The sequence below is a fragment of the Megalops cyprinoides genome, chromosome 9 (genome assembly GCF_013368585.1).
Source record: "Megalops cyprinoides isolate fMegCyp1 chromosome 9, fMegCyp1.pri, whole genome shotgun sequence".
NCBI lineage: Eukaryota > Metazoa > Chordata > Actinopteri > Elopiformes > Megalopidae > Megalops > Megalops cyprinoides.
In genome coordinates, this window is record NC_050591.1 from 13,472,350 (window position 1) to 13,486,266 (window position 13,917).

General features: G+C 40.7%; 2 protein-coding genes across 2 annotated transcripts; one reads left to right on the top strand and one right to left on the bottom strand.

Moving 5' to 3' along the window:
• The first annotated feature begins 539 nt into the window (after nucleotides 1–539).
• Nucleotides 540–5,777, top strand: chp2 (calcineurin-like EF-hand protein 2). The gene is made up of 7 exons (XM_036537127.1): nucleotides 540–746; nucleotides 1,571–1,643; nucleotides 1,841–1,921; nucleotides 2,816–2,940; nucleotides 3,324–3,385; nucleotides 4,175–4,297; nucleotides 5,522–5,777. Exons 1-7 carry the CDS (start codon nucleotides 680–682, stop codon nucleotides 5,573–5,575), a joined length of 585 nt encoding a protein of 194 aa, XP_036393020.1. The 5' UTR covers nucleotides 540–679; the 3' UTR covers nucleotides 5,576–5,777.
• Nucleotides 5,778–8,669: 2,892 nt separating this feature from the next.
• On the bottom strand, nucleotides 8,670–11,843 carry LOC118783486 (cytochrome c oxidase subunit 7A2, mitochondrial). The gene is made up of 4 exons (XM_036537382.1): nucleotides 11,756–11,843; nucleotides 9,352–9,438; nucleotides 8,950–9,034; nucleotides 8,670–8,808 (listed from the first exon to the last, which is right to left on the bottom strand). Exons 1-4 carry the CDS (start codon nucleotides 11,768–11,770, stop codon nucleotides 8,753–8,755), a joined length of 243 nt encoding a protein of 80 aa, XP_036393275.1. The 5' UTR covers nucleotides 11,771–11,843; the 3' UTR covers nucleotides 8,670–8,752.
• Between the last annotated feature and the right edge of the window lie 2,074 nt (nucleotides 11,844–13,917).

Below are 13,917 nucleotides of genomic sequence, written 5' to 3' on the forward strand. Positions count from 1 at the left end.
TTTGATTTTTTTTTGTTAGTGTGCGCACAGAGAGAGACCTTCATTTTATTCTTACCTGCAGTCACCATTTAACTGTATTCATGAATACAGTACCTGAATATTCACTACACAGCTGAATATGAGTTTATATTATTTCGATCATATAAATGCGGTCGTATCCCAAGATAACGGGTCATGTTTTAAACACTTCTCAGTCCCTCACAAAAGAGCTGGCAATAACTAAGTGAACCGGTTTGCAACAACAATGGTGTATATATATGTAACATTGGTGAGTTGTCAGTTTATTTTTTAGTTTTTAAGGATGAAATTGACTGTAGTAAGTGTGCGATGCAACTAGGCCATATTACAGTAAATATTGCTTTACTAACTCTGCCTGTTATAGCCTATTGATTTTGTGCGTCGTGCTGTGTTTGTCTCTCTTAATGTAGTTGACTTTGGGATTCAAACTCTGATTGGCTATGACGACATCTTTGTCTCTAAAGTGATTGGATAGGACCGGTGTCCATCGTGGAAGACTGAACTTGATTCCAGACAGCAGTAAACGGATGGTAAAGTTTATATATCCCAGAGGGAGTTATTTTTAAACTCGAAGAAAAAAAAAGTGAAGTAAATTGCAAGAAAAGTGGGTGTCAAGTGGACAGCTCATTATTGTAGCAAACAGTAAGGGTGGTTGCTGAATATGGGCTCGAGCAACTCCACCCTATCTAAAATACCAAACGTTGACGACTTGATGCAAGAAACTGGGTGTAAGTTGGCGTTTCGTGTGCTCTGCATCTAAAATAGCTCGTCCCCTAGCTTGACATGTTGCTAAACAGCTTTATGTGGTGCTGATTCGTTTTTAGTAGCCTACTTTGTCTTTCATTGCCTGTGCCTCGGGAAAGAAGTTAGAGCAAGCTGACTACATGTTTATTTATCGATATTGATTTTTTTTTAGCAGCTGTTTATTTTAATCACTGTCAATAGCTATGTACTGTAACTTGCCATCTGACTTGGAAGATAATAAATAATAAAAATAATACACGGGACATCGTTATTATCTTGCTGCAATCATCGTAATTTCGCTGTAAAGTTAATCACTGTGCTGTTACTCCCGTGCTGTCCAGGCAAGCGCTGACGTTTACAAGCCTCATTGCTAGCTTACTCCGGTGTACCAGCGTCGCGCTGATACCGAAACAAATAACGGTGCACAGGGCTGTTCTGTGCTGCTCCACAGTGGAGAGCATTCAAGTAGGTTAGTCGAGTGAAAACTTCATTATTCTATGGTACTAATTTCAATCTAATCACTCTAATCTGAGCGCGTTTGTGTGTGTTTGCTGAGTAGCGTTGGTCCGCAAACAGTGGTTGATTACTTGGCGAGAGACAGCCATATACAGGACACCGCCGAATTTGCCAGATTGGTTGATATATAGCTGGCAGGTGTTTGACCTTGATTCCCAGTAACAATAACAGTGCAGTGCAATAGATTTTATTTATTTTCATCACAGCGTACTCTTTCAATATTACACAGGCCTTCAAATTAAATAGAATTGTGATTGATGTGGAACGCCGGCTGTTGTGTTTACTTTTGCAGTCACTCCTGCGCATATTGTGCGTCTTTATGACAGGTTCCAGGCTCTGGACAAGGACAAGAAAGGCCATCTGAGGTGAGCCAGATTAATTGCAGCTGTAATGGTCACATTTGGGTTGTTTTGCCAGTTTAAATTTAATGGAATGGTAACTCCAGTGGTACTGTGTGTGTGTGTAAATTATATGAGTTGTCAGTGTGGTTGTGATGGCACGAAGGGTAACATTTTCGACCATTCAGGACCATTCCCCTCCTCTGTCCTGTTGTTTTTCCAAGTCCGCAAGATTTTGGATCAATCAAGGAGCTGGCCCTGAATCCAATAGGAGATCGTATAATAGGAGCATTCTTCGCTTCTGGGTAAGTTGTAGGGTTTCACAGTGTAGTTTTACTATGTATTAAACCACATAGGTATTAATGAGTGAACTATTAACAAAGCAGAATAATGCTGGTTAATGTGGCTTAGGAATAGAAGACATGTTGCCTCAGTATGGAAATGAAAGTGTTAGATACAGTATATTATTTGTATTTGTAATTTGTATTCATAATGTGTAACTCAGTAAAACCTTTGGGGGGCAATTCACGTAGAATAATTGCAGTGGAAGGTGTTAAAAGCCAGGATTTTTGGCTAAATGAATTGGATTTATGCAAAGTGATGTTCCTTATTCAAGTTTCAGCTTTTGCCAAATTCTGTCCCAGGGGCTTTGTTAATCTATCTAAATGTGAGGCGATATTTTATGTATTCAACAGTTTAGTTCATTTTTCAAAGATGCGTTACATCTTTGAAAAATGAAGAGCAGCATCAAAGAAAATCATGTATAAGCAACATCAAATCGCAAAGCTGTGAACATGCTCTACCACAGTGGGTTTCTCAAGTTGTATTCAAAAGAAGTTTATCATTATATATCACATGGCTCGCACACACCCTTTTGTGGAACATGTGAAAGTGTGGCTCACGTGATTAGCATTCTTGTCAGTTTAATTGGGAGAGTGATGTCGTTTGTTTTCAGACATGTGAATAGGCCATAAGCATGTGGATCCACAGTGAGTGAGAGGATGGGAGAGAGCTCGAGATGGCAGAGCACAGGGGCTGGTATTTTGTGCACCAGGCATTGCACCGGTGCATTGCTAGAGCAGTGATGGCCCACTGGCTGATGGGTCCTCCAGCAGGGCATCCGGTAAATAAAACGTTGTGCCCCGGCACTGCCAGGGTGGGTGGTGGTTGACGTGTTCAGGATGTGATGTCACTGCCAGACAGGAAACTGTGGACTTCCACTCCTTTGTGAGGATTCTGGCCCACTTTCGGCCCATAGACAAGAACCGACCCAGGGACCCCAATGTACCGGAGCCCATCAACAGCCGCACCAGCAAGCTCAGATGTAAGTTGAGGTGATAGGAAACCACAAAATCTGGGGAGTTTTGTCTCTCTGGGACTTCTTTCATTGTCCAAGCTGGTTGGTAGGGCTGGTGCTCACCTGACTCTTCAAGCTTTTTTTACATATAGTTTTATATATTGTGTTTATGTATATTTTTGTCTAAGAACCCATTAATGGTTTAACTGTTTAACTGACTAGACTTTGGACAGTTCAATTTAAACCAAGTGCTGTCTTGTAGGAAATTACACATAATAATTCTGCATCCTTGTGCCACATCATCACAAGGGAAAGAGTCCACTGCAGAGCCAGCTGGCTGCCGTTGAGTGTGTAAATGTGACATTTGGACTCTAGACATCTCTGGCTTTGATTATTTTATTCTTCCCCAGTTGCCTTCCAGCTTTATGACCAGGATAAGGATGGCAAGATCTCCCGGGCTGAGCTTTTACAGGTGAGTACTGAGGACACTCTCTTTTACAGCCTGTTTAGAAACACACACAAAATAGCAGGTGCAACGTTCCCAAAATACAAATATATACCAATAAAAAATACATGCTGTAAACTGTTTATTGTTCCCTCTGGTTTACCATAGTATGACTCAGATGGGGCCACCTGTAATTACAGTCCATGTAATCTTGGAATTCCTGTGTATGGTTAGCTCAATAAAAAGATGGTTTTCTTCAGCGAGTTTTATGCTTCTTCTGAGGTTCTCTGATCATTTTATGTCAGCATCTCCTCATTTACTTGCACCCAAAACTGCTTTTCCTTGTGATTTTGTTCTTTTTTGAATTTTTAAATATTTCTTCAGTGTTACTTCAGATGAGTCAGATGAGTGAATTTGCTTTTTAATACTGGGCAAAAAAGATTTATAAAGCCATGCTGAGGTGCCGAACTATATAAGATTAAAAACAGGAGAAGTAAATTGCAGGATCTCTGGTGTACCTGCTGTGTGTTAGTTTCAGATACATTTCAACAGTGCCCTTTCACTGTCTCTGACCAATGGGATCGGTCTGAGGGGAGAGACAGTGTGAAATGTTCCACTTCCATGTAGCGGTGGGTGCATTCACAGTTCACAGCTATCCACCTGCAAATGTCCTGAGGTGCGCAGCATCTGTAACGTCAAACGATGGTGCAGCGTGAAGGGGAAAGGTGTCGAGGCGTAAGCCGGCACGTTGCTCATGCCGATCGAGCGGATGGCTCGTACGCGTCCGGAAAGTGAGGTCATGGCTGCGATTGGCAGGTGTTGCGCGCGATGCTGGAGATGCAGGTGACGGAGGAGCAGCTGGAGAGCATCGCCGACCGCACCATTCAGGAGGCCGACCTGGACGGGGACAGCGCCATCTCCTTCGACGAGTTCCGGAAGGTATCCCCCACTCCCCAGATGCCCCCCAGCTCTCCAAAATTGTGATGCCATTGATCACTAAAACATTGCTGCAGATGTAGCATTAATGGCATCTGCTTACGCTTGTATAAGTGGAAGAGCAAACTAAAGCGTACAAGCTGGCCTTCTTGCTAAATAAGCTGAAGTACAGTCAGTTAAGCTATTCATCACATTATAAGCAGACAGTCAAAGCCTACTGATTGCTTTATAGCCTATTATCTGGGTGAATCAGTAATCTTGGCTAGCTATGTAATGTAGCCAGCCATCTCTAGCACATTGAATTGTTTATTTGCTAAGTAGCTTGTTAGCCCAAGCTCTGTAATATGTTCTCTGTTAATACTCTAGGTTTAAATATCTTGGCAGAAGGAACTTGCTTCTGTCATTTTCAGCAATGAGGAAATATCCAGCTTTTGTGCCAGCTAGATCATTGCTTTTTATATTTTTACGAGCGTCGTTCAAGAACTAGATATTAGAAAGTTATTCAGGCATGGTGACAGCACTTTTCTAGCACTGTTTTAAAGAGAAACTCTATCATTGCAAGTTTTTGTGCTTGTTCTTTAGCAGCTTCTTATGCTAGTTTGTCAGCTGTGTATATGACAAAGCTACTGCACTATATAGTACACACTATAGCTTAGCATAACATGCATCTAGTTTGTGTGCAAGGCATGCAATGGTATGGTTGCTACCTAAATTGTAACCTATGTAAGTAAATGACAATAATGTAATGTAATGGTTGTTTGGAGTGTTTCCTTTGTTATTTTTGATACTAGTTTTGCTCCATAACAAGCAGATATGACTGGGGTGTACAGAGAATTGTAGGTAAGAGTTCCACAGGTACTGTTGTAAATAAAAGTAAAGCAGGTTTGTACCAGTGGGACTTCAGTTACACGCAGTACATTCACGTAACCACTAGAGAAAGAATTCACATCACACATCTGTATTTCCAGTAATATTTCCACCAGTTCAGGTAGGCAAGCCAACTGTTACTGACCATGTAAGGAATTGCTGAAAGATTGTTTATGATTCGCTCTTTGAACCTTAGCCTTTGCTTCCCATTTGGTAGTGGCGCGTGTCGTAAACATACAGTCATTGCTTTCACTTCAGCATGAGATAGGTGCTGCTATTGTACTGTGCAATATATTTGTACATGTTTTCTATAGGGCGGCACACAGCCTTCTAACTTGTGACCTTTCTGTGTCCTGACAGTCGTTGGAGAAGGTGAACATTGACCATAAGATGAGCATTCGCTTCCTGCGCTAGAATGGACAGAGAAGCAGAATGGCCAAGTTGTCTTACTCCCCCCTCCCCCCTCCACTCCCGAGGGTCCGACTGAGCCCAGAGAACTAACCTGCGCCCATGCAATGAAAGGGATATCTGGAATGTATGTCATCTGGAATATATTTATATGCTGCATACTTAAACTGACTGACCATTTGTTTATGCTGCTTCAGAAAACATAGACTTTATTTACTGTATTTACTGTATTCTTAATGCTTTTTTTCTACAATACTATTAACTAATTAGGAAGAAGGAATTTTGAATGAAGAATGTTAGCCTTGCAGCAGGCTAGCTTTGGCACTTAATCAGTGTTTTCTTTTTCTTTGTCTTTTTTTTGATTTTTTTTTTTTTTGGTTTTTTGAAAACCTGACAAAAACCTCACAAAAATAACTAAGGATGCCAAAAATCCACTAGTAGAGGGTTGTGGTCATCCAACTGCACTGTTTTTTGTGAAGGAATAAGAGTTGGCGTGTTGATTCCACATTCAGCCTGCTGAGTTTCCAATGACCCATAAGGCCCTGTACTGAAACTCTCTTACAGAGGGAAAAGTGCACTTCTCAGCCTTATGGAATATATGTGAACTACAGCACTTAATAAAAAAAATAATGTTGTGATAGTTATGAAAAAATGTGTTGTGTTATACATTTGTTTATTAATGCTACTTTCTTACATCAGTAGGTAAGTATATTATATCATGAAGATTGTGCATTACGCTATACAGCAAAATTGATGTGTGTGTGTTAGCATGAGTGCATGCCTGGAAATGAAGTTTTTGTGATATTTTTTATACATACATATTCTTCGTGTTATATATGAAGATAATGTTAAGAAACCTTGTGAAACAAGTATTCCAGTGAGTTTTCCTATGACAGATATATTGCAAGCCTCAGTGCCCATTAAGATGTTGTCCCTGCTTTACAGACAGCTGAAACGGAACCATGAAATCAGTTGGGTTCCATTCAGAATTCAAAGTATTTTCATCCATGGATGAACTGTCAGCCATAATTCAGTCGTCTACACTGAATGGAATGTTTGTGTTAGAGAGCTTGGGAGTCCTGGAGCCAAATTACAAGAGGAGAGAATTGAAAGGGGTTGACCCCCGCTCAACATATGCCGTCACTTCTTATATAGTCAAAATGGCAAGAGCAGTGAAATTATAATTGGTTAAAGTTAAAAAGACTGAAGCTGTCCATGTAAAAGCAATATAATGGACATGCAAATGATATCAGTGTTGTGAAAAACCTTGTGCCTTCACCTGCAAAGAGCTGAAATATGTTGTTTTAAAATTGGGTATGTAAAACATAATGGAATGCTAGTTTTTTTTTACAGAAGTAGTAATTGCACAGACAATTTGCAGTAAGTAGTAGGAGTAAAGGCCAGCTGAGCCTGCTACTGTTTACGCAAACACAGCAATTACAGTTGTACTCCTACTTGAACGCTTACTTGAATGTACTGTCATATGAATGCTGTTAACCTGCCCTCATTTCTCTCAGATGGTGTGGATTCGTTTCTCAGTCCCATTTGTGCAGTAGCGGCTGGTCTAATTGAACTGATTCCTTGGAACGCGTCACTATCAACAGTTCTGTCTCTTCCATTTTATTAATTACAGCTCTTCCCCAGGTGATTGAGGTTTTTGGCTTGGACCATTCCGACTGGTGTTATCTCCTGCACAGCAGTGAGGTTCCAGCCACATTAGTGTCGCAGTCTTTCCTTTCCATCGTCAGCCCGCAATACAGAAATCCTTACGCAATAAGAAAATGTTTCCATGGCAGTGTAGCTAGAAGTGAATTTTCAGCAACTATTATGATTGAAACAAGGAATTGCATTTTGTACATTTGTGTATACTTTACTTACCAGTTCTGTGTCTAATAGGCCTACTTTAGCAACTGAGTAACAATTTACCTCTGACTATGACAAGCTTTATGGTGTGACACAATCAATCGCGGCTGCTTTGATTTCATCTAAGATCACAGGACAACCATAACTTTGGCGTCAGCCAGCAAGTTCTGCTCCAAGTTGTTACCAACTGATCCTGTTTGTGCACATCCTTTTATATTGTGGTGTAATTATTATCATTTATCATTCTGCCGGATTATCAACTAGTATTTAAAGAACTGAGGAAGTGATTGAGAGTTTTGCTTTTTTGGATGTGTAGGTAAGGAAATGTGTCACAAGGGAAGAGTTTTGTAAGTTTTTCACTTCTGTTTTGAGTTTTGTGCGCTACCACTATTTATGAAAATACATCAAAGCAATTGGGGGGAAAAAACTAAAGTAATACTCATCTCAGTTTGATATTCTGTGAGTAATATGAATAGAAGAAGTCTGTTCTTTGAGTTTTACTATAAGGTAAATACATTTTAGGTAGCAGTTTTGATTGAGCTTTATTAGTTACTTGTCAATTAATCATCAATTGTTACATAATCTTTCACTGAAAAATGGTTTAATTTGTGTTAAGTGAGTAATTAGGATCACCAAATGATTAGCATCACAGACTACCACAGATAAAATGGAGGAATGTCATGGTTTTTGGAAGAACATACATCTAGCAGGTTCAAATCCAAATCAGGTTTTCCATTGACAATTGAATGAAAACTACTGAATGGCAGATGGAACAAAAAATGAACACATTTAAATGGAGTCCTATGACATGGATTAGGAAGCACTAAAACTGAAGAACTAAAAGGTAATATCTCTGTTTTACCAGAAGAGGGCACTAAAGCCCCTTAAATGGGCAAGGCAAAAACATCCTTGTTGGCACATCCATGAGATATTGGGCCTGAAGTAAATGTAAAATCTCATCGCTTTCCTCTTTGCATTGTGTTTCCTGCAGACTTTAAACCAGAAGGTGTTGTGTTTCAACAGATACGTGAGAGGCAAGTATGATAAACCACGCAGAAAAGGCAAATTCTCTTTAAGCTTGATCTGATCAGATATCGCATCTAGTTTGGTTCCACATAAATGGTACAGGAATGTGCCATTGGAGAGACATTCACAGGCACAGGCGTGTTATTTAACCTTGTGGGAAAGGAAAGAAGACCTGCTGCAGAAGCATGTATTATCAAGTTTTATTTTGCACAATCATAATTATATTTTGAGGGCACCCATGTGACATCCTTGGCGTGCGTGAAAAATTGGTGTGGTTTTGATCTCCCTTCTCTCCTACTTACTCCGGGGCTGACAGGCAATTAGGAGCCAGTACATTGAGAATCCAGTACCTAAAAAGGGAAAGAGGAAAAAACAGGAAAACATCATAAATGTTAATATTTGCACATTAATTCATATCTATACTAAATTGCCATACCAAATGGACAGTATGTGGGCTTAAGAGTCCTGGCTCGTTATTGAGGTGACCCGACCTACGACAGTGATTGTCATGGTGAAGCGGTAGAGGAGGGCGTCGAAGGTCCCTCCTTTGATGTGAACAGGCAGGCCGTTGTCCTCCTGTAACCGTAGCAACAGAGACACAGTCTCAGTCGAGTGGGACCCCACCGATCTTACCCCATTGCCATTGTGCCACTATTGCCATTGTGCAATTTACTGCAGAGGGACCTCTATGGCCTGTGCAGCTGCAGGGACAACCCTATCTACATGCTTGTCTGGTGATTTTGATTGGTCAAAATCTGTGAAGAAGTTAGCTTTCCTTGCAAAGATTTTTCAAATAGAGGTCAGTCTGGGCCTGTGGGCAGGAACAGCAGTAGCAGAATTTCAGCATGTTGCTTTAATGCATCGGCACACGACCATAACGGAGTTCCACTTGCCTGGAAGAACTTCTGGTGTTCCGGCACCTTGTTCCTCATCTGCCTGGCCGTCACGCTGAAGGCGCGGACCGCCAGCCGCTGAAAGTTCTGTAGACAGATTTGCAGAGAAGTAGGACTGTGCTCTGCCAAGGCGGGCAGTTATGAGAAGGAAAATAAAAAAATTTCTCAGAAGACTTATCGTCCCTGAATCTAAACAGCACAGCTCGTTTGAGGCAGACCGCCAAGTGATACAGGACACTACCAAGCGAATTTTTATCCCCCAGCCCCGATCTCCCTGAAATATTGGTTTGCACATGGATTCCTTTCAATGCCAAACTTTTCCTATGCTGGCTGCACCTGCTTCTGTATGCAGCGGATGTTCCGTTTTCTCTTTAACTCAAAAATGAAATTACATGTTTAAATGCAGGCATTATTCTTTTATGCTGGTAATCAGCTGTTGGTGGAAATGAATGTCTTTGAACCATACAGAAGACTGGGTGTCAGGAAGGTCAAGCCAGCTAAATGACTGCTGCCATTACGTCTTTCCCGGGAAAATTCTTTATTTGAATTGTCTCGGGTAAGAAAACAACCCAGCCCAGCCCAGTAGAGTAAATGAATAATGAACGAAATGGATGCAGTCTGAGCCACGGCTGAATCGGCAAACGCCCGTAGGTGAAATGAAACTAGTTCAACTGCAGCTGAACACCCGTCTCCCAAGACAACTTTCACTTGCTAGAACATGGGATGCCTAATCAGTTATAGCCAAAAAACTTTCCCCTTTGGGCGAAAAAGCAGAAGTGAACTGGCTCTCACTTCCCTTTAAGTTGTAGTGCCGCTTAAAAGCACCCGGAGTCCAGGTGATCACACCATCCATCTTCCTTTCCAGCTGCACCTTGCGGTTGCTGACTTTTGTGCAACTCTCACAGATTTTATGCTGTCGCTGTAATCACACTTGTGCATGACATGTGCCCGTAGAAATGGATGTTCTGCAACTTTGTGATAATATTGACAGCATCTGGATAATGATGTTAGCACAGCTGTTTCATGTTCCACCAAAGTAATAACTCTCAACAGTTGTGGAGCAATTGATAATATTTTACCCTCCAGAGTACATTACATTAGATGAGAATTATGCCAATTGACGATGAGCCCAGAAACTTTTAAACTGCTTTTTAAACTTGATGAGCCCACAAACTTTTAAACTTTTGAACTTTCAACTGCTTTTAAATCACAATATCAGAGTTTTGCTTGTCTTGGCATCAGATTCTGAACGAAATTGATCATCAGATTCTGAACGAAATTGATAACATTGATGTGTGATCACTAACCAAAACAAAACACAAAAAACAATACCATCAGAATTCACTGTCGTGGTCATTGCTCTATGAAACATAACAGCATACACAGAGAATCTGGCCATTATAGACTCTTTTTGCATGTTATTTCGTGTGTGTGTGTGTGTGTGGCCCTTTTTTTTTTACTGCAGAAATGTATGCTTAAGTCCGTGCAACATTACTTTGCTCTCAAGCAGAGGTCAAGTAAGGACCATGATGTAATACTGCCTACCCACCAGCAAGTGCTTACAACTCAGCTTGCTGAGCCTCCCAATCAGATAACTCAGTACTGGAAGGAGGAGGGATGCATAAACCACTCTCCTTATCTTTATTGGTTACTGCGAGCTCCCGACCCTGTGAACTAAATGTGGAAACCGGCTCAGGGTTCGTCTGTACAGGAGAAACATTACACTCTGTGCTTGTCTGCCAGAACATTAACTCAGTACTACAGTACCAAGTATAGCTTCGTTTTTTGCAATCATGTTGGGTCTAATGTCCTTTTGATATGAAAAAGGAAAAAAAAGTTTGTTGGTAACACCTGCCAAGAACAAACTGCACTCCACTGAAACTAGAATCTAGTCAACAGCCTGCTTTGACAGCATAATATTTGTCTGTGTTGATAGATGCAGCTACAATAGAAGGGCAGGCCTTCTTCAAGCTTTAGGGAACACTGACAAGGACAGCTGATTCTGAAAATTCAAGAACTGCTATCATAAACAGATCTCCCCTCACACCAAGTCTACCAGCCATCAGGCAAGCACAACAACAGACAGGCCATAGCCTCCTTTCCCTCTAAAACAGATGGAATACCTTATTAGTCTTTTCTTTAAGATAAAGATACCAAAAGGTCTTGTGTACATCTTGTCAAATGAATCAACACATAAATCTCACCAGAAAAACATATTCTGTCCCTGTTTTACCTGCCTCTTCAGGTCACAAAAACTAAAACACACACGGTAGGACAAAGTCAGACTGTGGTTTCCCCCATTTTCTGTTCCAACTTTCATGGGACCAGCTGCCTCTAGTCTAACACCCACTGTCATGCCACAGGTGAAAATACAGAATTGTGAGGAGATATTATCACATTTTACCTGTAAATGTCTCATTGTGACTGCCGTCCGGTGCGGAGTTCCTGTTTCTATTTTTTCAGTCCATTGGGGGCAGGCAGAGATACTACAGGACTCCTGAACAGGAGCCAAAGTATGGTCTCCTGGAGAGAACAAACTCTGTTCTTTAACTGCAGGACCAGCTGTGCATTTCCACACACCACTAAATCTGCATCCTGCCCCCCTCCACTGGGCAATGAAGACTGAAAATAAAATAAAATAAAATCATCAAAGTTCAAGGTTTTGCCACTGTCAGTGAATGCATTGAGGCCTTGACAAACATTTAATTAGAACTATAGTATCTAGATCTGTAGTATCTTCCAACTTCATGCAACTGTTGAAGAACATACATGCTCATTAGGAAACTACTGGAAACTCACAGATTCCACTGATGCTGGTGAAGCAATTTCAGTCAGAAAATTCAATCAAACTGTACTGCTTAACTTTTGCCACTGAACTTTTGTCAATGAAAGCAGCATAACACACAACTGTTATGAATGGATGCCTGTGGGGAAAAATGTTTTGCCGCACAGAGTTAAGCAAAAGGAACTATAATTTCAGTTTTTTGTTGATAATGTGTGAACCCACTCTTTGTGGGCTCTAATTTTAATTACATGGGTAACAGTGGAAGTTGTTAGGTGTGCAGTCTTTGGTGACCGGAAATATTGTGTATTAAATTTGTATTTCATCCTTAGCAAGAAACGTGGAGGGATTGTATGCTTGCCATACCATTTTAAAAAGTAGTTGGCCGATACAGAGTCACCACACCCATGCTATGCTTGCTTCACAATGTGACTACCCCATGTAATGGAAAAAACTGATGGGAATGGTTCAGCTTTAAATGTTTTCTTTGACTGTATATGTGACTGACTGCATAGCACTGGTGAATTGGATTGCAGTTTAAGCATGTGAGATCAAAGCCAGGTGGCACATCTCAACAGTAAACATTCTGTGCTGGTACAAACTTGTGTTGGTACAAACCTGGTGGCTGGAAATCGGTGGTGATAGTTTATAGTTGTGCACCTTTTCTCCCCTGTGTGGCAGTGTATCCTACAATGGTCCAATATTTCAAGGAAGGTATTAAAGATTTGACACCTGTGCGGCTAATTGGCAAACCTATTGTATGTAGTTCTTGTAAGTTGCTCTGAATGAAAGTATCCGCCAAAAGAAATGAATATAAATATGCTTTGGATACACGTGGCCAGGTGGCTCTGCACAGAATCAATCAAGCAATCAGTCAGCTTTTATTTGGTATAACTCTTTTTTTTTAAGTAAATTGTCACAGACAGCCTAACAGAGAACTACTTCCAGAGAGAAAAAAAATGTCACATTTATGTACCGGTGTGTTCAACCCCAAGTACCAGTCATTCTCAAGTTTCTGTTAGAGAACATGTGAATTGTTCCTTTGGATACTGTTAATGCAAGCCAAGACCAGTCTGAGAGGTGTCTTTTAGGTTCAATTAAAACTACCTAAATTACCAAATGTTCCTTCAACCGTTTCAAAAAAAAAAAAAAACAGTGAAGCCTCAAGTAACAATCTGGCTTATGTTTGCATCAGTGAAACAGCCACCGTTTTCATCAAAAAAGGAACTGAGATGAGCTGATCTTACTTTCACGCTTTCACAGTCATGTGAACAAGCTGGATAAAAAGACACCCACTTTCTTGCCATTGGACAGAGGTCTGAGCTGCCTCATGCAACATTCAGTTGAGTTCTGCACTATCACAGCCATTGGTAAGTCACAATCTGTGCGCTCTGTTTACACTGAATGTATATTATGTGCAGATAGGTATCTGGTTATGTGAGAATAATCAGTTTGTGTTCATAGGAAGTGTGTTTTGAATTGATTTGACCTGATATTAATTGGACAATGTTCTTTTTCTGTGCATTATCTGTGACTGCAGTTTGTTTTGTTTATTTTGTATTTCGTATTTTCAAGTCAGTAAGAATTTGTGTTAACTCTGCTTACGAGACTGATTTATTAATACATTTTGACCATGTTTTTTGTTTGCTCACCCAACCACCTTAAATGAATTTTTATGTCTGTTGAAGGATAGCATGCGTGTACATGTATGTAACCACGCAGTATGCCTTGTGTCCAGTAAAGTTCAGTAATGTCTACACACACAGACACACACACCCTACGCA